Here is a 26,722-nt window from a genome sequence, read left to right on the forward strand (position 1 = left end):
AAGAGCAATCATAACATGTAATACAACAAATTGTGCTTCTCAGTGGAATACAGCTTCACAAGAAGCCTGTCAAAGCTCAGTCTTAGGGCCAATCTTGTCTTATATATCAATGTTTTGCTTCTCAATATTGGTACCTAACCAATCATGTTTGCCAAGGATACTTCAGTACTTACTGAAAAAGAAAATGCAAGAGAAATTAAAGATGACATCCTAAATGCACTAACAAATGTAGATGCTTTGTTTCAACAAAACGTTTTTTAAAAAAGAAAAATGTAATCAGTCTTCTGAATGGTTTGGTGTGGCTTGCCACGAATTCCTCTTCTGTGCCAACTTTTTTGTTTCTGAGTAGTACTTGCAAGTTATGTCCTCAGTTATTTTCTGATTCTATCCCAATCTTGTGTCTGCCTCTAGAGTTTTTACCCTCTACAGTTGCCTTCAGTACCATGGAAGTTATTTCCTAATGTCTTAACAGATGCCCTATAATGTTGCCCTTTCTTCTTGTCAGTGTTTCCCATATGTTTCTTTACTCACCAATTCTGCAGAGAACCTCATTCCTTATCTGAACAGACCACCTAATTTTCAGCATTCTTCTGTTGCACTACATCTCAGATGCACCTATTCTTTTAAGTTCTGGTTTCCTGCAGCCTATGTCTCACTGCCATACATTTCTGTGATTCAAGCTTATATTCTGAGAAATTTCTTCCTCAAATTAAGACTTGATACTAGTAGACTTTTCTTGACCAGGAATGCCCTTTTTTTCCAGTGGTAGACTGCTTTTTATGTCCTCTTTGCTACATCTATCGTAAGTTATTTTGCTGCCTAGGTAACAGAATTATTTAACTTTGTCTACTTTACGATCACCAAATATGATGTTAAATCTCCTGCTGTTCTCATTTCTGCTACTTCTCATTTCCTCAATCTTCCTTCAGTTTACTCTTGTTCCATATTCTATACATATTAGACAACTCATGCCATTCGAAGATCCTATAATTCTTCTTCACTGAGGATAACAATGTCACCAGTGAATCTTGTCATTGATATTCTTTCACCTTGAACTTTAATCCCACTCTCGAACCTTTCTTTTACTTCCATCAAACAATGGAAACTCCAGGTCAGAATATCAACAATTTAGGAAAAGACAGATGGCATTTTTCATAAAGATGACATGTTAAGTTTCTGACTGGTAAAATTATAAGACATCTTTCAGCCATAGATTTGTCAGAAAAAGAAGGACAAAAACACAACATTCATTCACACAGGCAAGCACACCTCACACACAAATGTCCACTGACTCAGGCAGCTTGGACAAGAGTGCAACTGCCATGTTGAATGGAAGCAGCAATCTAGAGGGGGTGGGGAATGAGAAGGGATAGCAGAGTATGGGTGAGGAGAGATAGGAGCACTGTCTGGCTAGTTGTGCAGGGACTACACTGCCAACTGGCACAGAGTCGGGAGGTTGTGGGACAAGGAGGTGGGGAAAATGGAGTGAGAAAAGAGAGGATTGGGGGAAGATTGGTGGGCACAGCAGTAGAGGACAGCACACAAAGAGGGTGGGATATGAGAGTGGGGAGGAGCTAATACGACAGAGGAGGTGGAAACTGTTGGACGGAGAGTGTGGGGATAGTGTATTACCGTAGGTAGAGGCCACGATAATTCTGGGAGCAGAGAATGTGTTGCAAGGATTACTCCCATCTGTGCAGTTCAGAAAAGCTGGAGGTGGAGGAGAGGATCCAAGCAGCCCAGGTAGTGGAACAGCCACTGAAATCAAGCATGTTATATTCAGCTGCATGTTGTGCCACAGAGTGGTCTACTTTTCTCATGGCCACAGTTTGGTGGTGGCCATTCATCCTGGTGGACAGCTAGCTGGCAGCAGTACCATTATAAAAAACTGTGCAATGATTGCAGCACAGCTGGTATATGATATGGCTGTTTTCACAGGCAGCCCAGCCTCTGATCATGTAGGATAAGCCTGTACAGTACTGGAATAAGTGCTGGGTGGATGACTTTGGCAGGTCTTGCATCTAGGTCTTCCACAAGGATGTGATATTTGTGGCAAGGTGCTGGGACTGGAAGTGGACAGGGATGAACCAGGATGTTGTAGAGGTTGCATGGGCAATGGAACATCACTTTAGGAGGGATGGAAAGGATGTTGGGTGGGACGTCCCTCATTTCAGGGTCTGATAATAGGTAATCAAAGCCCTAGCGACAGATGAGGTTCAGTTGTTGCAGTCTGGGTACTGGGTGATAAAGGGGGGGGGGGGGGGGCTTTGTGGCTGGTACTTGAGTATGGCAGGAGGATTGGGGGGTGTGAGGGGAAATGATACAGGAGATCTGTTTGTGGACTAGGTCTGGGGATAGTGCCTGTCTGTGAAGGCCTCGATGGGCTCTCAGCATACTGGGCAAGGGAGCCATTCTCACTGCAGATACACAGTCCCCAGGTGCCAGATCATAAAAGAGACATTTTTTGGTGTGAAAGGGATGAAAGCAGTCAAAATGCAAGTCTGTGCATGGATGATGAGTTTAATGTGGACAGAAGTGTGGATGGAGCCATCAGAGAGGAGGAGATCAATGTCTAGGAAGGTGGCATGCTGGGTTGAGGACGACCAGATGAAGCAGATGTGAGAGAAGGTGTTGATGTTGTGAAGGAATGAAGGTAGGGTATCATTGCCCGGAGTCAATCATGAAGATATCATCAATGGTCGTGAACCAAACAAAGGGTTTGATGTTTTGGGAGGCTACAAAGGTCTCCTCTACATGGCCCATAAACACATTAGCACAGGAGGGTGCTATGCAGGTGCCCATGGCTGTGCTGTGGGTTTGTTTGTATACCTTCCTGTCAAAGGATAAATAGTTGTGAGTTAGGATAAAGTTAGTAAGGTGTATGAGGAATGTGGTTGCGGGTTTGGAGTCTGAAAGATGTTGGGGAAGGTAGTGTTTAATAGTGGTAAGACCATGGGCATGAGGGATGTTGATGTGCAGGATTCCCATCATTGCTTCTTTTACACATTTACTGAACAGCAAGGGGGAAAGACTACATGCCTGTATTATACACATTTTAATCTGTGGACTTCATTCTTAGTCTTTCACTCTTATTCTTCCATCATGGTTCTCATACATATTGTAAATTACCTGTCTTTCCCCTATAGCTTACCCCTATTTTTCTCATGATTTCAAACATTTTGCAACATTTTAGATTGTTGAGCACTTGACAGATACTATGAACATGTCTTGATTTTTCTTCAGTCTTGCTGCCTCAACCACAATGTTAGAACTGCCTCCCTGGTGTTTCTATCTTTCCTAAAGCCAAACTGATTGTCATCTAACACATCCTCAGTTTTCTTTTCCAATCTTCTGTGTATTATTCTTGACAGCAACTTGGGTGCATGAGCTGTAAAACTGATTGTGTGATAATTTTCACACTTGTTGGCTCTTGCTATTTTTGGAATTGTGTGAATAATGTTTTTCCAAAAGTCTGATAGTATATTGCCAGTCACATATATTCCATACTGAAATGTGAATAATTGTTTTGTTGCCACTTCCCCCAATGATTTTACAAATTCCAATGGAATATTACCTATCTCTTCTGCCTTATTTGATTTTAAGTCTTCCAAAGCTCTTCTAAATTCTGACTCTAATACTTGATCCCCTATCTCCTCCCTGTTGACTCCTGTTTCTTCTTCTATCACATGATGAGACAAACCCTTCCCCTCATAGGGGCCTTTAATGTACTCTTTCCACCTAACCACTATCTCCTCAGCATTTCACAGTGGAATTCCTGTTGCACTCTTAATGTTACTGTCCTTGGTTTTAATTTCACCAAAAGATGTTTTGATTCTTCTATATGCTGACTCAGTTGTTTCAACAATAATTTCTTTTTCAGTTTCTTTACTGTTTCATGAAGGCATTTCACCTTAGCTTCCCTCCACTTCTTATTTATTTCATTCCTAAGTGACTTCTATTTCTGTATAGCCAAATTTCCAGAACATTTTGTGCCTCTTCCTTTTATCAATCACCTGAGGTATTTCTTCTGTCATTTAGGGTTTTTTTGCAGTTTCTTTTCTTGTACCTACATTTTTCTCTCCAACTTAGGTGATTGCCATTTTCAAAGATGTTCTTTCCTCTCACCTGAACTGCCTATAGAGCAATTCGTTATCACAATATCTATAGCCTCAGAGAACTTCAAGCATATCTCTTCAGTCCTTAATGCTTCCAGACCCCCCCTTTGTGTATTGGTTCTTCCTGATTAGTGACTTAAACTTCAGCATAATCTTCATAATTATCAAATTGTGACTTAAGTCTATATCTGCCCCTGGGTATGCATCATTATTCAGTGTCTGGTTTCAGAATCTCTGCCTGACCATGATGTAATCTAACTGAAATCTATCTATATCTCCTGACCTTTTTCAAGTATACTTCCTCCTCTTATGATTCTTGAACAGAGTATTGGCTATTACCATCTAAAATGTATTGCAGAACTCAATTAGCCTTTCTTCTCTCTCATTCCTACTATCAAACCCATATTCTCCCACAGCCCATTCTTCTACTCCTTTCCCTACAACTGCGTTCCAGTTCCCCATGAATATTAGATTTTCATCTCCCTTTACATGCTCTATTACCCATTCAGAATCGTAATATACATCCCCTATCTCTTCATCTTCAGCTTGTGATACTGGCATATACGCCAGTAGTGTTGTCGTTGGTGGTGGTTGGTGTCAATTCTGAGAACAACACTGTCATGGAACTGTTCAAAGCAACTCAATCTCTGTCCTACATTCCCTTTCATAACAAATCCTACTTCTGTTATACTACTTCCTGCTGCTGTTAGTATTACCCTATACTCATCTGACCAGAAATCCTTGTCTTGTTTTCATTTAGTTTCACTGACACCCACTGTATCTAGATTGAGTCTTAATGTTTCCCTTTCCAGATTTTTTAGCATCCCTATCACATTCAAGCTTCTGACATCCAAAGCCCCAACTCGCAGAATATTATCCTTTCATTTGTCATTCATTCTTTTTCTCATGACAACCTCCCGCTGGGCAGTCCCCTTCCAGAGATCATTGTTGCAGATTATTGTCAAGTCTTTTGCCAATGGAGATATCATCATGACACTTTTTCAATTGCAGACCACATGTCCTATGGATACAGGTTATGTGTCTTCAATAGAGTGATTTCCATTGCCTTCTGCATCCTCATGTCATTGCTGATTCTTCCAGCTTATAGTGACAGTTTCCCATTCCAAGGGCAAGAGAGTACCCTGAATCTCTGTTGCTCCTTTGTCCTCTCTGACAAGGCTACTGGCAGATTTGAGGTTGAATTCATACGCTGGAAGTCTTTGGCTTATGATTCTCTGTTTACACAGGTTAAAACCAAACAACCAAAAATCATACATGAAATCAAGTGATGTAAGTGTTCAGTCCATCAAATTCTGAGGATTAAATGTGGATGAAAATCTAAGCTGGCAGGCACACATTGATTATTATGTTACTAAATTAAACAGCCTTGCTTTTGCAATGGACATACTCTCTGGGGTAATAGTCAAACAGCAAGAAGTTGGTGCACTACAGATACTTTGAATCCATAATTACATATGGTTCAGTTTTTGGGGAGAGTTCAAGCCATGCCAAGAACCATGCTACTTCAAAAAAGAATCATTAGAAAAATGTGTACTGCCCATCCAAGAACCTAAAAATAGTACCTGTTTCTACACTGTACATATTTGAGATTGCCATCTTTTTACACACTAATCCAGATCTAACTGGTGAAAACCATTTCAAACCATGTGCAACACAGATGCAAAGATAATTTCATGTTTCCAAATAACTGTTTAATACTCCACCAACAGACAACCCACTGCATGGGAATAAAAACCTACAATAAACTCAAGGGTAAAGATGTACTGAGCATGGTGAAAGCTTCACTCCTGGTGGAAAACTGCTACTATGTCTGGGGAATTCAGGCACTAAGTACTCATAAATCATAAGGAGAACAATTTAATAATATTACTATGCTCAACAAAAAAGTGTGCTTGTAAAAATAGTTGTACGGAATTAAATAACTATGTACATCATAAGACAAAAACTGACAAGACTCCTGTATGATAGGTCTCAAATGATCTCTGTCTCCCATTTTCAGATACATTCATCTCCTCAATAAAATTCTACCTTATGGAATGTAAACTTATCTCCTGTGTAAAATTAATACCATTCTGGTCTCACAATAGGTTTATACAACATAAGGAAGTAGGAATAAGCTTTAGGCTTAAGCAGAGTCAGTCAAAATGAGAATAATAATAACATAGTAATATCAGTATAGATGGATGAAACATTTAATAAGTACAAATACAGTGAAACCCCACTTTTACACTTTTCAAGGAACTTACAAAAATGGTTTTAAGCTGTAAAAGTAATGTATAGTATAACCCCTTGCAGTTTATGTATGTGCACATAATAGGCATCAAAATATTCATGTCAGTGACTTGTTTATTATCTAATAATGGTTTATTATCTAATAAAAACCGTGGATATAATGGGAACTGATAACTGGGAAGCAGAAACATTTAAATTGATTTCATACATCATTATCAATGTTTTTGTAACGCCTGCAGCTGTCATTCATTATTTAAATAATGAAACACTGCAACAGTTACATATTTTTTCATGCTTAGCACAGTGTGTTTCGAGAATTTTTTCTCGAGATCAAGTGCAAACATTTATGTAAGTATTTTGTGTGGTGTTTGCATACGTGCTGTTCTGCATCTCTTGAACTGTAGTCATCTTTTTGAGGTTACCTGGTACTGTGCTCCTTCAGTTATGTAGATAACCACACACACGCAAACTATCACTCACATTGTTTTTTTGTGTAACATCACAAAAAATACGTACATAAATATTGCACTTAATGATGAGAATAAACCCTTGTCACAAAAAATACGTACATAAATATTGCACTTAATGATGAGAATAAACCCTTGAAACACATTTTGCTCAGCATGAGAATATACATAATTCATGCTGTGTTTAAACCAACACAAACTGAATGAAGGTGTCAACTGCCACTACAAGCAGCCAAAAGATGAAACACCCCACATATGGTTTGACAGATGTGTGATGATGATTACCACAATCACAAAACTGCACATGCACTGTAGGGACAGTTTGGAAATGGATGTGATTGGTCATGATACATTTATTCATACAAACCTAGTTACTCCTATAAGCCACCATGCAGAGTAAAGTTTGGCAGTGGCAGGAGACACAGCACAAATTGGCCCAACTTTTACATGTTTACTGATTTAAATCCACTATGTAGAGCATCCTGGTGTCAAGAAACTTAGCCACAAATGTTTGTAACCACTGCTTGTCAGCCAACGTCATGCCAGCATCATTTTATGTCAGGTTTTTTCCACAAATGGCTATGGTGTACAAGCTTGGTGTTTGTTAGGGAAATGATGATTTATTTTTTTACGGTAAAATACTTCAGTGTTTGGTTTGATTGAAATAAGGTATTTATGTTTCCTATTGTGTGCACAACAATCTGTACACAATTATTTTTAAGATTATCGTACAAAAGCTTACTTAAAGAGCAGATTACTTGTCTTGTTGATAGTAACAAACTTTAATGTAATGAGGAATACTGGTAGGTGGTAATGGCCTTATCATCTGCAAACACTAAGGTACTGAAAGGGAGATGTGGTGTAATGGAAATTAGAGGCCGTTAGACCATGATTCTTACTGGCCCAGTGTGTTCAGATGAGAAGATAAGATAATAGTGCAATAACTATTTAGTTATTGGATTCTGAATTTATTTTCTTATGTAAATATGTTGTTTTCATCATTCTGTACAAAAATGTTTGTTTCTGTTTGTTTCATATAATAAGTAAGGGTGCCCTGATGTGCTGACAGCAACACCTTTGCTGGTGCTGCCCAGGGATATTAAGCCAAACACTACCACATGCTAACTGATGGCCATCACAGAGAAGAACGTTCTACTAGCAACTGTTGCCAGTTTCTGTCATCAATTGAATTACTTCCCAAAGATATTGTAATTGCATAATTAACATGTAATGAGATTATGGATCAGTTTTCTTGTTGACATCTTACTGTCAAAAACTGTTATGCATTTTCAAGTAATGAAGTCCACAAGAAGTGAGACATAAAGGAACTGCAGACATTGGCTGTGAGTGGCCAATGTCTGTAATGCCTTTTTGTCTTAAATCATAGTGGCTCCTGGATCAAACTGATGTCTGTTCTTTTGGATATGTCAGAAAGAACAGACGTCATGTATATATGAAAATTAGTTGTTCCACTTGTCATTCAACAAGCATATATTTATTGGTTATTTACAATATCAAACAGAAAGTTATTCTACACACACTGATTGAAAATTACTATGAATATTTGAAGATAATTGAATGTTTATGACTTACACAAATCTGACTGTTCAACCAGGGATTATTTGTGGTGCTTTATCATTGTCAATTTTTGAGTAAGTCTTTTGGCATTCAGATGAGCTGCAGCTTTTCAGAGAACTTCTGAAATTTAGTTGTGCTGTACACTCTGGCTAATAAATCTGAACATGGTCAAGAAAGATAAACCAGATATTTAGTTGCGTGCAAGGCTGATTAACTGAAAATTGAACTTCTTCTGTACTTACACACTGGGACTGGGGCCTGTATTCCCACACTGGGAAAAAACTGAAAATTCTAAGAAACAGCATTAAATTCTTGCTTGATGGTTTTCCTTACCATATCTGATACACAATGGTTGTCCTTCACATGTAAGTGTAGTATGACCATATCATTAGCACTTAAAACACATGGGGATTTGTAAATATGATTTCACTTAAATTTATGAAAAGGAAAGTTGCGACTCACCATATAGCAGAGATGCTCACTCGCAGACAGGAACAACAAAAGGGCTGTCACAAACAAAGCTTTCGGCCAGTAAGGCCTTCATCAAAAATAGACATCAGACACACTCACATGACTGCAATCTCAGGCAACTGTAGCCACTGTGACAATTTTCTTGTTGTGCCTATCTGCGACTCAGCATCTCTGTATATGGTGAGTAGCAAAATTCCTTCTCATAATATTGTAACATTCCATCCTGGATTTTCCATTCTTTGATTTTGGTCTCATTTAAAGATGGATGTACCCTGCCTTAATGAAAACAGGTGAATTGAACATTGTCACAAGACACTAGTTTTCTTTAGTTCACCATTTACTTGGTTCATGATGTTTTCCACATCCATCACCACTTCAAAAAACTATTCCATGGATAATTGTTTTGTGGCAATGTTCATTATAGAAGAGTGTGAGAGACTCCTGTACCAATGTTAAATGTATTACATCTAGACATTGGATTTTTCAGTGCTGCATCTTAGATTCTTTGGTGTAAATGACCAGTCACACTTTTTCAGATTATCAGCATCATGTTACATGTCTTTATTCAGTATCCACAGAATTTGTAGCTATTTTTTCTCATGAATCTTTTACTCTTTCATGACTAATTTCATTTACTATTTTTGAGACTCACTGCTGAATGTTTGTATTTTGGTCCAAAAGAGTTTCTCATCACAGATTTGTTTCAAAAGTTAGCTAAGCAGTTTGGTTGTTGTAAAAGACATTGTGAGACAGATAGTATGATATGTCCTATTGCATGTCAGTGGGCTGTTATGCAGGTGTGTTATTTTGTGATTTTGCATTATCTGACAGAGTCAGATAACTATCAGACAGTTGGGAGTGGGGGGGGGGGGGGGGGTGGACACCGTGTATGGTTCAATCCACAGCAGCAGGTCTTAAGAAAGGAAGGCATACAATTATGACAAAATGAGCTTTTCCAAGCAACAGCCTGTTAACTCTCAGCTCTTTGCTAGCATACCTCTCAAAATTCTGGCCTGCCCACTTGGACACAGGAAACATTCTTCTCTTTCAAATGGCAGTTGCAGTGCAGAAAAATACTATTTTTTGTCCCACAAACTTCCATTGTGGGCTAAATCATACACAGCACCTACGTTAGTGACTGAAATCATAAACAAATATAATCACCTGCATCTTAGATCACTTTACTACTTTTCTTACAACCATACACCTACCCATATTTCTTCTCCAGGAGTGCAGAATTGCAGCACACTTCATAGATATTACAACTCTTCTAGAAAAGAAGGAGTACTACATGTGCCATCAACAAATTTGATGAGAAAATTTGTTTATCTCTGGACAAATCCCAAATTGTCACAGGAATTTTGTGTTATCTTCAAAGATTTTTGGCAGTGCAAACCACTCTCTATTGATACATCAATTAGAAAGTTATGGAACAAAATATTTAACGGATAGAAAGCAAATAAAGCTGTAACATCAGATACAGGAAATTGTTTCTCAGAATGGAAAATTATTTCACTAGGGGTCCCACAAGGTTTCATTTTAGGTCCAATACTGTTTTTTAACCTAAGTTATTTATCTCTAAATATATAGCGTCCCACTCAGTTTTATTAACAGATGATCATCTGTGCTCGTTGAAAATGAGACATCAGAACTAATTCCCCAAACAGTTTAGAGTATTGGTTTGATGTATGTGGATTAAAATTAAACATGAAAAAAAAAACAACTAACAGAGTTTAAAACTAAACAATCAAAATCATGCAACTTTAAAATAACAAGTAAAAATCAGTAATTTAGGGAAGCAGATTCTCTCAAATTCCTGGGGATATTTTTGAAAAAAATTATCCTGGTCTTATCATATAAGTTACTTGACAAACAAACTAAACTGTCCAGCATTCTTAATGACAAATAATTCTGTTCATGTGACATGGACTCTTGTAAAGTTGGTTACCACAGATATTTGGTCTCTGTTGTAAGATATGGGATAAACTTTTTAGGGAATGCAAGTAGTGTAAACAGGATATTATTACTTCAAAAACTATTATTAGAAATATGTGTAATATTAAAACCAGAGATTCATGACATTTAAAAATTTTACCTATTCCATGTATTTACATTTATCTTTATCCATACTAATCCAGAATGATTTATAGAAAACCATTTTGAACATATCTATGACATATGAAAAAAATAGAATTTCATGTTACCATCTCATAGAGTAAAACTCTACTCCTAGATTGCTCAGTACATGGCTATGAAAACTTATAATAAAGTAAAAGTGAAAACTTTCACAGTGTGGAACTATGTTTACAAAGATAAAACTACACACCACCCAAATGCTAAAATATCATTATTGGCTCACAGGATTTTTAAATGATGATGAAGATTTAGAATAGTGAAATAAATTTGTAATGATTTTTGTAACTTTTTGACACATTTTATGTATCTCAGTCACATTTTTTTTATATTGATAAGGCTCCTGTACATTAAACTAACAATTTATGTAGCCCTACGTACACAATGGAACAATAAATTTCTGATTCTGAAGAATTACTCCATATTAAAACAATTTTTGAACAAATATGCATATGCAATAAAATTTGTAAAGAGTTTTGTACTTCTGGAAGTTAAATAAAAGTTACTAAATCAATGAAAGGTATTAGTAGTTTTTGTGATCTGATAATGAGGTTTTTGAGGTTTTATGTTATAAAGTGGAACAAATTTGTGACTATAATTTCAATTAGTCACAAATGATATGAACATCTCTTACCATTATGCATGGTATGTCTGTCCGGTTAACTTCACAACGTAACTGACGTATGCCAACTTCTTCATTCAGAGCCTGTAAAATAATACTGTCATTAGATTAAAGATAATATTTAACTTTTAGATTTACAGTCACCAAATTCATTAAAATGTGGAGTACCTCCCTGCAAGTACTACCAAACAACAAAACAACGATTCTATCAGAAGAATAAAATAAGGCTATAAAAATGTATTTGTGAGTAACTAAATAATATATGAAACAGTGTAAATATGTAGCTGCCAACCTTGAGAAGAGGGTGTCAGTAGTTGTATGGCAAATATGGGGTGGATCCTCCCCCAGAAAATTTTGAAATTAGGAGCCCAATTTAGGTTAACATATTGGTGTTTCATAAAATTACTTTATAAATTCGCAGCAGTACTTAGACCTACTTTTGAAGTATTCACTTTTATTGTAATCATTTCTCATCTTCAGCTTTTCACTTTCGTTCTTACTGCAATTGACATGATAAGTAAATCCGTGACTACTGGTAATTGGAAGCTTCCACCTTATTTTTTTCCCACTTTCACTCTGGATATCACTGGCAATTTTTGATTTCACATTATCTCTTGTGTTAAGCTCTTCTTTACAGAAATTATTAGCAGTTGCTGAAGGGGGGAAAGAAAATAATTTCTAATATTTTCGACAAAAAACTAAAAAAAAAAAAATCCTTAGCAGCTAACACTGTACCCACAGTTTTTTGTGTTCTAAGGGTAGGAATAAAGCCACCAAACACAGATAACATCACAAAATTACTGAAAATTTCATCAGTCTATAATAATTTTCTCCTGGCACAATTTAAAAAAATGAAAGGAGATGGCCATTAAATAATAGCATTAGCTAAGTGTGCATTATTATCATCTTGTGACATCTCCTGGTTAAACGCCACAACACCCTTGAACCCTGTGACTTCACTTGGTTTATTAATATTCCTACCCTTTAAGCTGACACATGCAGAAAGAACAGTTTTTGTCATCACTCAGCATAAGCTATCTCAATAAATTGTGGTGACAAAATAATTCATAGACAGGTTTACTACATTCTCAGGAAACAAAACACTACAATCTACAAAATATTTTAATAGCATATGACTATCAAAATACAAACAGTAGTACCTTTCCAATTTTTTTGGAACATCAGTTTGTAAAATGTCACTTTCTCTAATTTCTTAGTAGCTTCCTTTAACTCAGTAATTAAGGTGCTAAGTCATCACAATTACACACAATCCATAATAGCTGTCAGCCGTGTAAACACACACACACACACACACACACACACACACACACACACACACACTACTGAACCTCTATCTTGTTTTTTTACATAAACTGAATTTTTGTAGAATGGTTTTTGTATCAGAAGTATAGTGTAACCTATTCATCTACAGAGTATGTGTATGTATGAAACAGTTTTTGCAAAATTCACATGGGCTCTCATTAGGATGCTGCATGTTAATTCTCCATCTTCGTTCAGTTTACAGGCAGGAAAGAAACAATGCAAACTGGCTTATATGAGTGAGGGAAAGAGTTAATCAATGCCTTAAACTGTTTATTTAGTGATGTTTTGGTGTTGTTTAATGTATACAAATGATGCAATTAGAGTCATGAGACCAGATGTTTTCTGTGAAGATCTTGAGGAAGTACTTAATGTATAGTGGGCAGATTTTATAGCTCTGTATCCACATCAGCATATAATAAATCAAGTGTAATTCCGTTTTCCTGCATTGGCAGATAAATTTTCAGTCAGCTATTATCACCATTCACTTAGAAAGGGTAACTATGAATAAAGTAGATAGTTTTGATGCAGGGACATAAAATATTTACAAAAATAATTTTCTCCAAAAATATGCATCTTTAAGCCATATAAAACACAATTGAATTTCTTTACTAGCATATAATTTGAAAAGTTTTACAAACCTGCTAGACTTTCTATTTGAGGAAATGAATTTCTATTTTTGCTAGAAATTTGGCTTGCAGTAATAAAAGTTTAAAGAGGCATAAAATATTTCTCTTTGTAAAGATGAAAGTGGCAAGAAATTAAACCAATTAGATTCCTACAGAGAAACTGTAGGAATCACTTCCTGGAAGAGAACTGACAGACTACAAAATTTTGAGGAACATTTTTTTAGACTGTGCCTCAGACATACTCCATGACATCATATTTTCAGTAATGATAATTTGTGAGTCACACATAGTTGTTATGGTAGTTCTAGGCTTTTGCATTATGAAATAACAGAGTATGGCATGAGACAAAAGATGATGTGCAATTATTGTGTTTTGGTTAGAACCTATATTGTAGAACTAACCAATGTAATGAAGTTTGTGTATTTTAAAACACTAGTATGCAAACTCAGATTAAACCCACTTGGTGTTGTGGCAGTTATCGACTGCAAGAGTCGACCGCCTCATCTTTGAGAATAAACTTCTTTGAAAACTGTTGATCTCAGTGTGCTCCGAACTCTGTATTCAGGCGGATGTGTTTGTACCGACATGATCAAAATAAAGTTAATTCATTATAAACGAGCGAATACTTAATGTTGAGTTTGATGTTAGCATACGTAACATCTCGATCTCCACACTGGTGACCCCGACGCTCACGAACGCCGCTTACGACGCCAGAAATGTGTACTGGAACATCACCATACACAGACAACGCAGCAACCCTTTGTCAGATTTCTATCTCCATCGACTTCGCATTGTGCTGGTGGATGCAGTGTGCAGGAAGTGTAATTAGTGAGTAAATTCCTGACTCTTGTGTGAATCATGCTTTTTGCTAACTTTCGTCACCTTCTCACACATCGACAATGCGACTTAAGTGCACATGTCATCCGTCGAAACCCGCTCAACTCGTTGGTAATTTTACTTCTGGACAGTGCAGTGCTCCTTCGCCGATTAATTTGGACTATTTTGACTTGCTTTTGTCCAATGAATTAACTTTGTGCAGTGCTTCAATACCAGACAATCATACCAAACAATGGACTGCAACAAACAGGGACTATGTTGCAAATCCCAGTTCGCATGAACTCCGAATTATGGCTTAATTGCATGCCTGGTCGAATTCACAGGAACAATTTCATCAAGGACATCCTAAAGATCGATGACAATGCACCAATTACACCAATGAAAATGCCAGCTGTTTCTCAGTGCAACACTGGACGTGCCACGCCTCCCTCTACACAGCACCTGAGCCGCACCGACTCTGCCCGACCGCTACCGACAGCGACGTCACGGCCCCACCTGCTGGCTCACTGATCTCAACCCAGTCAAAACAAACAGCTGCATGACATGCGATCCCGCCATGGCTACCGCACCCGCATCTTGACAACAACTCGCCGGCACTATGCACGCTTACCGCTCGGCCGTTCACTACTCGATCGTGCCCGCAACTTGTTCACCAACCCTAGAAGACGATTTCAGCCGTATCAATGCTTCATACAGCAGTGCACATGTTCTCACTCCGCCGCCACTGAATACTGAGTTTCACATTCGCGATCGCACACACGATCTCTTCTACTCGAACTGTTACGTCAATACTGTGCCGCCGACCTTGTCTTGTACCCCAGGATACCCTTTGATAGAGACAGATTCTGATTTCAATCTCATCTTACTCAGTGATACACAGAAGACTGCTTCACAACATACATTTTCGCCTGAACAGCTGCGACAGCTACGTGAGCAAATTGCGACATACAACTAGTTGGTACAAGATCAGTTACACATGCTGCAGCTGACACCGACCGAGCACGACATGCAACGAGATGCTCCTGTCATTGTTCCGCCTCCGACTGCTGACGATCCTTTGCTGTTACTATCAGCTACAACTGATACTCTGACGATCACACTACATGGATCAATGTCCCAGATGTCACAACTGTCATCATCACACCGCCTCAAGTGGAAATTCTACATTACTGATGTGATACAAGCAACTTATTTATGCCACTGCCACCTTTCCTTGGTAGTTCCAGACACTTTGTTTCTGTACCATGGCATAACCAGCTACATTCCAGTGCTGCTTGCTTTACTGCCCTCTTCACTACCTCGGCAATGTACAACCAACACATCTGCCGTTTCTGCTTCGACGAGTGAGCATCTTTCCGCCCCGACACATGACCGTGCAGCAGTTTTGCGCGAGCAGCTTGCAGCCTTACGGCTCAACTGCAGCGCCGACAGCGACAGCACACACGCAGCTCCAGTTCCATCGAACTGTGTCGCCTCTCCGCCATGGACCAGTACTTCTTCACGTTCACATTACGTCTCATCGCCTTCCTGCTCTGCCCATGGTTATGCCAACCATGTCTGCCTTCCACCACCTCTCACTGTCACCATGCCTCATGCACAGGGCTCACACCCACGCCCCCCAACCTTCGATCACGGCTGTTTCGCACATCAAATCACCGACACTGTCACCTCTGCTTGTAACATCCTGCCATCTGCCGCTGTAACACAATCACCATCCACGAACTTTGAGGTGACACTTCCGTCTACACCGAAGTCATCCACCGCCAAGGTCAGTCATGTGCAGCTTGCTGGTTTTCTTCTGTGACATCAAGTGCCTCTATAACTCCGTCATTACCACGAGTGTTGCTCATCTGGCATCTCTTACGCAACCTGTTAAGCCACAGCATGCTTGCTCCTTTATGTCATACGGCCAATAACAAACTGTTACTGGACACATTGCACTTACCACGGCGCTTGCCGGTAAATACTTTGGCAATACATCGCATCGCATCTTTGACGCACTCCGTGTCTTTGATTGGATCAAAACCCCACTGCGGCTCACGGCCTCGGCACGACGATGTTCTCCCACCGACACGCCACCACCTTCTGCTTCCACCGTGCCATCAGCAGCATGGCACGGTCAACCTGTGGATGCCTACTTCGCCTCCTTCCCTCCTTCCCTCTGCTGGTCATGCCTGTCAAGACATCGAGAAATGGTCCGATCGTGTCTCGCACTAGCACCTGCCATGACGCGATCTGTCACGCGCACCTGCGCCATCGGCCGGCCGGGTGCACACACGCCTCTCATCATCCTTACCGTGCTATGCACTACCAGCGGGGTCTCTGTTATTGACTGCAAGAGCCGACCGCCTCATCTTTGACAACGAACTTCTTTGAAAACTGTTGATCTCAGTGTGCTCCGAACACTGTATTCGAGCAGATGTGTTTGTAACGACATGATCAAAATAAAGTTAATTCATTATAGACGAGCTAATACTTAATGTTGGGTTCGAGATTACCGTACGTAACATCTCGATCCCCACAATGTAATAGGCGCTAAATAAATACAGATACAGTCACAAAAGTTACATGTGTGTTTTCATTTAATTTCCTCTGTGTTTCTGCATTTCTATTTTTTCAGTCCACCTCCCCTCAGATGTGAGTGAATATTGACAAAATCTAAAGACTTTCATTAAAGTGCAAAAGAAAGAGAAAAATAAAATAATAACTTACAATAGCACAGTCAACAGTTCTGTTTTGAGTTTCATTCTTCTCTGTGATGACATCATCATTCTGATCTTCCTGGAACAATAAGTGATTAGTTAACCTACAAGTGTACTAAATGAGTTATAAAAGATTATGTATATCTGATTTTCTGCACTAAAACTTGGGAGAAATTGACCTCTGGAAATTGTGATCTTGAACACTCGAACATGGAGCTCGAGTGATACGTAGTAACTCCATGAATTAAAATGTGAAATAAAGTCATGCTTAAATAGCTGCTGTTTATCTCCTGAAGCAAGCTTATTATTTAAACAGTGTCAGCTGCAGATATTTTGGCAGCTTAGCAAGGCAATATATTTGGCACACATCGCCCTATTTCATTCAGGATCATTTAGAGATTTCAAAAATTGCAAAATGTGTTAATGCAGACTCTCAGAGGGGTGGTATTCAAAAAATGTTCTCAGGTTTTCAGCTACATCAAGTTAAAAATGTCAAATACTCCTTTCCCATTGACTGTGGCTGGGCTTCTTGTATGCCCTGAGGGTTATGATGCCATTGGTGCTACTCTACTGCCATATATGGACATATGTTGCCTATATGTTTGCTGTACCCATTTCAACCTCATGACTGCTGAATCCCCACATTGCACTAAGCTGTAGGCCAACATCTGTATTTAGGGTGATGTACACAGTTTTTATTTCAAAGGTTTTTTGGTTAATTTGCTCACCATTGTAGCCATTTTCTAAAGTAATTTTGTAATTCAAGAAATATTTACTGTAGAATATAACTTAAGAATAAACAAAGCAAAACAAAGGTGTTGATGTGGTGAAAGAAGAAAAGCAAATACTTGCTTAACATCAAAATTGGGAATGACATAGTAATAGATGAAGTGAAATACTTCCCTTACCTTGGAAATAACATTAGATGAGATGAACAAAGAAAATCAGTTATCAAAAGTAGATGGACATAGGTGAAAAGCGACTTCTTCAATAGAGGACCTCTACTGATGTCAGATATTTATGCGCAAATGAAGAACAACTTGCGAAGACAAATTGCAGTAATTGTGCACCTGGAGCACAGAACTGTATGTAAGTGAAACTTGTAATTCTGGAAATCAGAAGAAAGATAAGCTAAAAGCATTTGAAATGTGATACTCTTAAATAATATTAAAAATTAAGTGCACAGACAAAATAAGAAATGAAGCACTAAAAAAAAAGAGAGGAGTAAAGAAGTCTATGGAAGACCTTTACCGGAAGATGAGACAGACTAGTGGAAAATCTAGTACAGTTCCCAGGCATATTAAACTTGATGTTGAAGTAGAGAGGAAAAGTAGTTGTGGAAGGTGAAGACTAAAATATGCGGAACAGATCATAGAGGATGTACGAATTTTATTTTTTTAAATTTTTTTTGTATTTTATGCATGGAGCCACCAACTGATGGCCTTTGCAAACACCACAGTAATATTTTACTAGTTTTGTACAAACAGAGAGTAGGTACTTTTTATATATTTATATAGGATTACATGAACTTAATATAAATATTAGTGTGTTTAATAATGTCAGAAAACTTACTGCTGTGTAATAATTATTACAAATATTAAGATTTTCACAGAACAAAATATACAAAGATTTCAATTTAGTTTGATATTAATATTCATTCTAAGAGTATAAGCAATTAATCTGGAATGATTTCAGTTTCACTCAGAGCAAGTTCCCTTGGTGAAACCTATAACAGCTTGGCAGTTTGTTATATCCTGTCTGGTCGTTAATGCATGGGCTATGGTCTGTCATTTTTAGTTTAGTTCTTTGTTGATAGTAGCAGTCTTGCTTTCTTGTATTTTAGACATGTATATCAGCACACTTGGCTGCTTGGTTTTGGTGTGTCACAAAGAATGTAATTAATTTGTAAAGATAAAATGAGCAAACTGTAGCTTATTTATGATGTACAAAGATTTCCCTGCAGGAGTCTCTGTACCTGAGGCTATGGATGATCCTGACAGCTCTTTCCTGCACGCTTGATATTCTGCTCTTATGTATGTCAGCAGCACAGCCTCACACAAAAATTGTCTCACAGTATATTGTTTTTAGTGTCTGATCAGAAGCTACTTTTGGTAACTGGCTAATTAGCTGCAGTGAACTACTGATTTTGTTGCATATAAAATTGATATGATTTACTGATTGTATATTTTCATTTAGATTAATACCTAGAAACCTACATTCATCTGTGTCTGTTGCTTCAGTTATGCTTGTACTATTGACAGTGGTTTGATGTGAATTTGCAAGTTTAAAAAATCATAATTGGGATTTATTGATATTAACTTTCAAACCTTGATCCTGAAAAGATGTAATTATTTGACCCAGTCCCTCACTTGCAACAAACTTTAACTCATGATTCTGTTTGGTGTGGCAACAAATAGCAGTGCAATATCACCTACTTAACCTATCGATTGGTTGTCAAAGGTGGCTCTAGAACATTTATATAAACTAGGAAAAGAAAAGGGTCCAGAACTCAACCCTGGGGTAGACCTTGTGACTGTTTCATATGATGTGATTATTAATTCTGTAAGTCAGATTTGTTCACTGCTTGCTGTTAATTAGATATGTAGTTATAAGTTGCAGGGAGGTGGCATTTATTTAGTATGCCTCAAGTTTACTCCAGATTTACAGAATCGAAGGTTTCAGTGAGGTCTAAAAATAAGCCTGCTGTTTGCATATCTTAATCAAGGACACCATACACTTGATGAAGAAACTCTGTATGTGTTGTGATCTTCTTTGAAGCTATGTTGTTTTTCTGATAATATCTTTTTTTTTGGGAAATAATCACAAAGTTGTTTCAGCAATAAAATTTCAGATATGTTACTGTAGTTAGGCGTTAATAACTTGTGCCTAAAATTTGAAATCTCTTCTGTGGACCCTATTTTATGCACTGGTTCACATGTGTTGCACTTCAGTGCATTTGGAAAGATGTGTTCTCTAACATTATAGTCAATCAAATCAGTACTTATTTTAACTAATTCTTTGTTTCTTAATCAAAACACTACACAAACTATCCCAATCTGATAAGCACTTATTCTTTAGGTTATTTATTATCCTGCATATTTTCTATTCCCTCACTCCTTTGAATTCAAAAGGTGGCTCTTCCATGGGGCATAGCCTTAATGGCTGAACACTTTAATTGTGAGACTCTTTTTGTTGTGCCTATCTGAGACTCAGCATATCCACTATATGGTGAGTAGCAACTTTCCTTCTCATAATAAAGTTTTGGGAAAAATTTTTTAATAGAAGTTTTTTAAATAAATTTTGGTCAGAAGCTGAACAGCGGAGAATTAAAAGTGAATTTCTGAATGGTCCTAATTATAGGAATAGGGACAGGACTTTGAAAGTGTTTTGTAAGAATCTACTTTAAAAATTAACACACTGTGACAAAGTATTTGATGAAATGACATTGATTGATGCACTTAAAAGGAGGTTACCTGAAAGGTTGCAGTGGGATTTGGTGCATTGACCTGATGACTGTCTTGAACAATTTTTACAATTTGTTGACAGGGTCAGTAGGGCAGTAGAAAGAAGTATGCACCACAATAATTTAAATGATAGAAACCACAATGGGAATAACTAAAGAAACACAGATAATGGTAACTTCTATCAGGATCAAAGTGTCAATGGAGAGAGAAATTTTGAACATCAGCAGGATAGGTATATTGGAGATAACCATGGGCATTTTAGTAGAAGAAACTATCATAGAAATAACTACTTGGAAAATGGCAGTTTGCATCAATGAAGGTCCACATTTTTGGGGTGAGGAAACACAACAAGCATAGAAACCACAAGTTATACTCACAGTGTTCATGATATGGCCCATATATCTGAAACTGAACAGATGGAGTATCATATTTCTCATTTATGTTTTGATCAAAAGTTTCGGGATACTATGTTTAATTATGGTGATGTAGGTGCTGATCACAAACCAGAATGTGAGAGAAGTGAAAATTGTGATATAGTATGTACTAATGATTTCCTCTCGTGGTCATAAAACAGTGTTATTGGTATATGTAAATCAGGTGATGACTGTATTGGATCTGAACTAGGTGATACCTTTGATGTAAATGCGAATAAGAGCTGTGAAATAACTGAGGTTGGTAAGTCTGAGACTGGTGGCTTATTGAAAATGAAAGTAGGTGAAGTAAGTGACTTTGATGGAGGTGAGACTTTTGTTGTTAGTGATATCATTGATGAAGTAGTTTTGGAAGAATATAATGATGATGATGATGATGAGTAGCAGGTATTTGTGAAGTTTAAGGATAATGAAGTTTCAGAGTTATTTGTGAATGATGTTGACAATACAGGTAAGATAAGTGATGTATGTGATATTGTAAGTGAGAGTGAGGAAGTCCACTCAAAACAGTTTTTTATTAAAGTCTTGTGGAGTAATGATCGAAACAGTAAAGATGAGTTGTCTGTGACCCTCGAGAATAAAGGTGAAAACTTTTTGAATTTTGTTTGGGACCAGATTGATGGTAACATAGGTAAATGTGCATTCTGGAATAAGTTAGTTGTGGTTAGTCAAAATTTTGTATTCAAATTGGTGGAATGAAGTGAAAGAAGATCTGAGCAGGATTTTTACAGCGATGTGTTTTGTGTTCCTTCCGTAACAAGTGATGTTAGATGTGCCATGGAATCTGCTCATTGTGTTCAATCTTTACCTGACAGCATGAGTAACCAAAGCAATGCTATGATACCAGTAAAGTTGATAAAACCCTGTAAAAAGAGTGTGGATGTAGCATTTGATGAAATTGAAAGTGATCTTTTGCATGAAGTGTCTGACAACAGAGAAGACGATTTAGATTTTGGATGTCCTTACATTAAGATTAAGATTGATCAGTGGGAAGGGAACTGTTTGATTGATATGGGTAGCCTAATTTGTGATATATCTGAACAATTTAGAGACAAGATTAGGTATAGTAAGAATTTTGTGGAAATGGCCATCATACGTATAAAGATAAGACGAGCTACTGGTAAGCAAAGGAAGTTTATAAAATGCCCAGTACTGTTAACTTGTATTATAGAGGACAAGACCTTTGAACATGGATGCATAATGATCCCTAGTCTGGAAGAAAATATACACTATGTTCATAGATTTATAGGACTATATAAATGTGTTTTGTTTGTCAGGAATGTAGTATGTAAGATCTTGTGATTTCTAAAGTTTTGTCTTATCTATTGACTGAGTTTAAATCTGTGCTATACTATGTTGCAAATTCATACAACTGTATAATTATGTTTTGTAATAGATTTGAGCTTTTGAAGTGGATACATATACAGCATGATACTAAATAAGTAGATCCTTGTATAATTTAGATATGGGACAATGCCATTAAGTATCTAGTAGTGAGTCCTCATATCCTGTAATGTAATAATCGGGAATAGTATCTTAGTATATCTGTGTGTGTGTCATGTTATTATTTCATTTTTTATTGCATTTAGGTCTTTTTATTAAAGCTCCATATGTGAACACTTTTTAATCCTATCTGACATAAATACTTTGGAAAATAATTAGGGAGAGCATATGCCGTGTGATATAAGGAAGGTATTAACCAGTATATTTAGTACACAAAACAATGTTTCAGGATTCGATGTGAATGCTAGGCAGGAAGTAGCCTAAACATTGGACTGTGTGATGAGAAATCTACTGAGGGAACAGAGATGTGAGTAGATCCACTCCCACACTGCTTTATGGCTGCGCCCTGCTGGACCAGTCAACTTACAAGAGATCGTAGGTGCTGGGTAACGTACTCAAGCTCCTGTCAACTACATCAGTGTTGTGACTGAGATTTGTTAATTGTTAGGCAAGACCGGCATGGACAATGTTAAGCCACATAAATGTATGTTTTTTTCAAGTAGGGGTATTAACTTCCCAATACATTTTGTAACTTTAAATCAGTATGTATTTTTAATCAGTTGTAAATGAAACTTGTAGGCCTGTATGTACAGAGTTTAGTTTGTATAAACAATTAGAAAATAGTGTGGAAGACATCTACTAGTACAGACAGTATAACAAGATGTACACATGTCTGATTTCATACACTGATTTTGGTCCTCAAGCTACTCAATTATGTCATCATTCAAATCTATTTATGACTCTGTTTACCTGCATTTATCCTGAGTACTGCAATATTTTATCTCATTGGAACTTGAGTAGTGGGCAAACTAATGCGTAAGTCTGTTTTGGGTACACCTGGTCACCACGACTGTGTGTGTATACTCAGGGAGAGTGTGCAACTATTGATTGATGCTAGATGATCCCTATAATTACTCATTACATATGATTGAACTCAGTGGTATGATTATAAACTTTTTCATTTTGTTGTGTCAAAACATTTTTGCTGGTCTGTACCTGGTGTGGTTTGAATTCATGGGTCGGTCCCCACATCGTAAGCTTAGGCCATAATATTTTTTTCATTATTTTGTCACTTCATGAGTCAACATATTCTTGTGTACTCTGGTTTATGTGGCTGATTGATTTTGTGTTATATTCCTTCTCATAATTGAGTATATTCTCCTGGTCTGTACCTGTCGTGAGTTTTTCAAGTCTGGTAATTCATCGTATATTTAGGCTCTGAATTTTTTTCTCTTCTCTTTTGAAGATTTTGAAGGTGTAACTTTATGGATGTAAACTTGCAATTTGTAATTCTAGTGATTTACCTTGTCTCTCAGTTTATTTCTATAGTCTAGTGTTGTAATGTTGTAGTTTTGATTTTGTATCAGTTGTCTTGTGACAGAATCTACATCTACATCTACATCTACATCCGTACTCCGCAAGCCACCTGACAGTGTGTGGCGGAGGGTACCTTGAGTACCTCTATTGGTTCTCCCTTCTATTCCAGTCTTGTACGTTCCACAGTTCTGAAAATCTGAATACCATGTCCTGATATACATATAATTTATGACTATGTATGGTAGATATCCTTCTTATGTTTTCTGTAATGTTATGCATCAGATACCTTTATACATCTGCATTCCATCTTTTTGCATCATTTTGTACACCATTTGGCAAACTTTATAGTATGTCACAGTTTATTGCAAACACATTGTTTCCAAATTTTATGAGGTGGATATTGTAAAGAGACACCCTTCTCTTCCATTACCTTTCTTCAACAGAAGTAATCGATACCAAAAGCAATTTTTTAAATTTTGAATAGGTTAACAATATCTCAGCTGTTTTTTAAAAAAGAATTTCATGTGATTTCATACATGATGTGTTATAATTCAAGCTAAAATCTGTAAAAAGAAGTTACTTTATTTTCTTTATTATGATCAATATGTACTAGCTCTGAATATACAATTGAAATTTTTTTCTTCTAGAAATATTTGAAATTACAGAATATTTGGCATACTTAAAATTTCTATTGTTATTTACGCAATTTGGCACTATTTATTATGTTAATTTTCATATTCATTTATAAAATGATAACATAAGTTAATAGAAATTCATTTGTCAAGAAAATTTGTGAAGACTTTGGAATATTGTTAGTACTGCTGAGTGAAGCAGTAGTGGGCATGCCTCTGATGTGATCAGATGTGTTTTTATTTTTGAGAAGAACAATGTAATTTTCGGCTTTGTTGATGTAGAAATTATAAAGACAGTGTGATATACAAAAATGCGAGAGAATACAATTTTGAGTAAAACAAAAAAGAGTTCAAATTTATTACGCCAATTGGAACCATGAGAATCTATAATGTCAAAAATTTCAGCTTTAAGAATCAGCCCCTAGATGTGAAGAACTGGAGCCAAGAACAAGAAAAGAAGATATGGAAAAAGTTTATTGTAAATCTTACTCCTCTCGAAGCTTATTTAAAATGTTAACCGTAAAGACAATGACAGTCAATCAAGAAATGATGTGAGGGAGGGGTAGATTACATGCTTCACAGTTAACTATATTTTAAAGTTATTGTTCATATAGTATATTACTTATTCAGATGACATTGCATTTGGGAGTATTGATCTCATAATAACAGCACCACCAGGGAAACAGTCTCAGGTTGTTATTATACAGTGTGAACCATAACTCTGACAAACTTTCAGAGATGGTAGCATGGACCAAAACAAAAAAAATTGCCCAGTAAATGTTGGCTCTAAAATGTGTATCTTAAGAGCTATGAGCACTTGTTCAGTGGCACAGCTGTGTTACTCAGTGGCAAGTATGAGCATGTGCTCGTAGCTCTTAAGATAAGCACATTAAAGCTCATTTTTACTAGATCATTTTTCCTTGTTTTGGCGCATGCTACCACCTCTCAAGGTATGGAAAGTAAAGAGCTTCAGTAGAAAAGATGTGTTTCTCAGTAGCATTGATGAACAAGTACTCACAATTACAAACATATGAATTTTGGAGCCATGTTTACCATTTTTTTCACCTTTCTTTGGTTCATCTCTTATACAAAATGAACACAAATTGTAAGAATAAAGTTTCACATTCTATTCATTTGAAACAGTTCTGTGTCAAAATAAGTCTCAGCTTAGGACTGTCTCAGATGACCAAGATTTGTGCCAGGCAGGGTCGCTTCATATAGGTATTATCGTAAGTGTATATAAGGCTCTATAAGTAAGTGTGAAAGTAAGAAAATGACCAGCACATGTGAGTGAGAAGTCATCTGTCAGTTCCCTTTGAAGAATTAGTGCCTAAGGTGTGAGTCTTATCATTCCAACAGGGCAAACTCTGTTTCTCGCTAATGTTGCAAAAAGAAGTTGCTTTTACTTATAAATGTATTAAGGGTCACTATCAGAACAATGGGTTAGGAAGGAAAAGTAATTTACTTAGAGATTTTGTATCTCTGTCTGCAATTCAAAGATGAGTGCAAAATTATGGTAAAAGGCACTAAATGAGTTGCTCACAAATATATACAGGTGAACTGGGATTGCACAAAAATAAAAAATAAATAAAATAAAAAGAGTTATGCATACCTTCTATTAATTATCTTACTATCAGGATTGTGACAATGTATGTATTAGTGAGAAATAATATAAAATAAAATGTCAGTCAAAGGAATATTGTATTTTATCAGGTGGCAACAGACATATACACACACACCAAAAAAAGTTCTGCATCATCCCGGTTCCCAGGACTCCTGAGGATAGACGTTGACTGTGGATATTGTATCACAGACACAGTCCCTTTGACTGTTCAGAGATGCCACTAAACCTGCCCAAAGATGTAAACAACCATGCATGAACAGCTTCTATCAGACGAAGGGGTCCGACAGCCCATCAGTTCCAGTCATTCCAGCAGGAAGGAGGTACATGGTTCATGTTGTCTGTAGTTCAACCATGCCTAGACAGTCAAACCTAGGGTGACCAGACATCCGGATTAATCCAGACATGTCCTCCTTTTTAGCTCTTTGTCCGGGGTCAGGGCGGATTTTTACAGTGTCCGGCTTTTTCGCAAAGTTGAGCGTAATACAGTTAAATTTACAATTCGTCCCGTTCTATTGCTCTTTTCTTAAAGTATCAATAATTGTTTAGGAATGTATGTGTGTTATGTCTATAAATAATAAACTCATTTATTAAAATTGAATGTATGTTTGATGGGGAATACTGCAG

At 37.2% G+C, this 26,722-nt stretch overlaps 1 protein-coding gene across 1 annotated transcript in view; it reads right to left on the minus strand.

Annotated features, from left to right (window-relative positions):
- Nucleotides 1-26,722, minus strand: part of LOC126195737 (uncharacterized) — a 238,177-nt gene that overhangs the window by 38,036 nt on the left and 173,419 nt on the right. The window contains exons 7-8 of the mRNA XM_049934364.1: nt 17,138-17,206; nt 11,652-11,723 (exon numbers count right to left, since the gene is read on the minus strand). Coding sequence (XP_049790321.1) covers nt 11,652-11,723; nt 17,138-17,206 — 141 coding nt within the window. The remainder of the gene's footprint in view (nt 1-11,651; nt 11,724-17,137; nt 17,207-26,722) is intronic.

This window comes from Schistocerca nitens, chromosome 7, assembly GCF_023898315.1.
Source record: "Schistocerca nitens isolate TAMUIC-IGC-003100 chromosome 7, iqSchNite1.1, whole genome shotgun sequence".
In the NCBI taxonomy this organism is placed as follows: Eukaryota; Metazoa; Arthropoda; class Insecta; order Orthoptera; family Acrididae; genus Schistocerca; species Schistocerca nitens.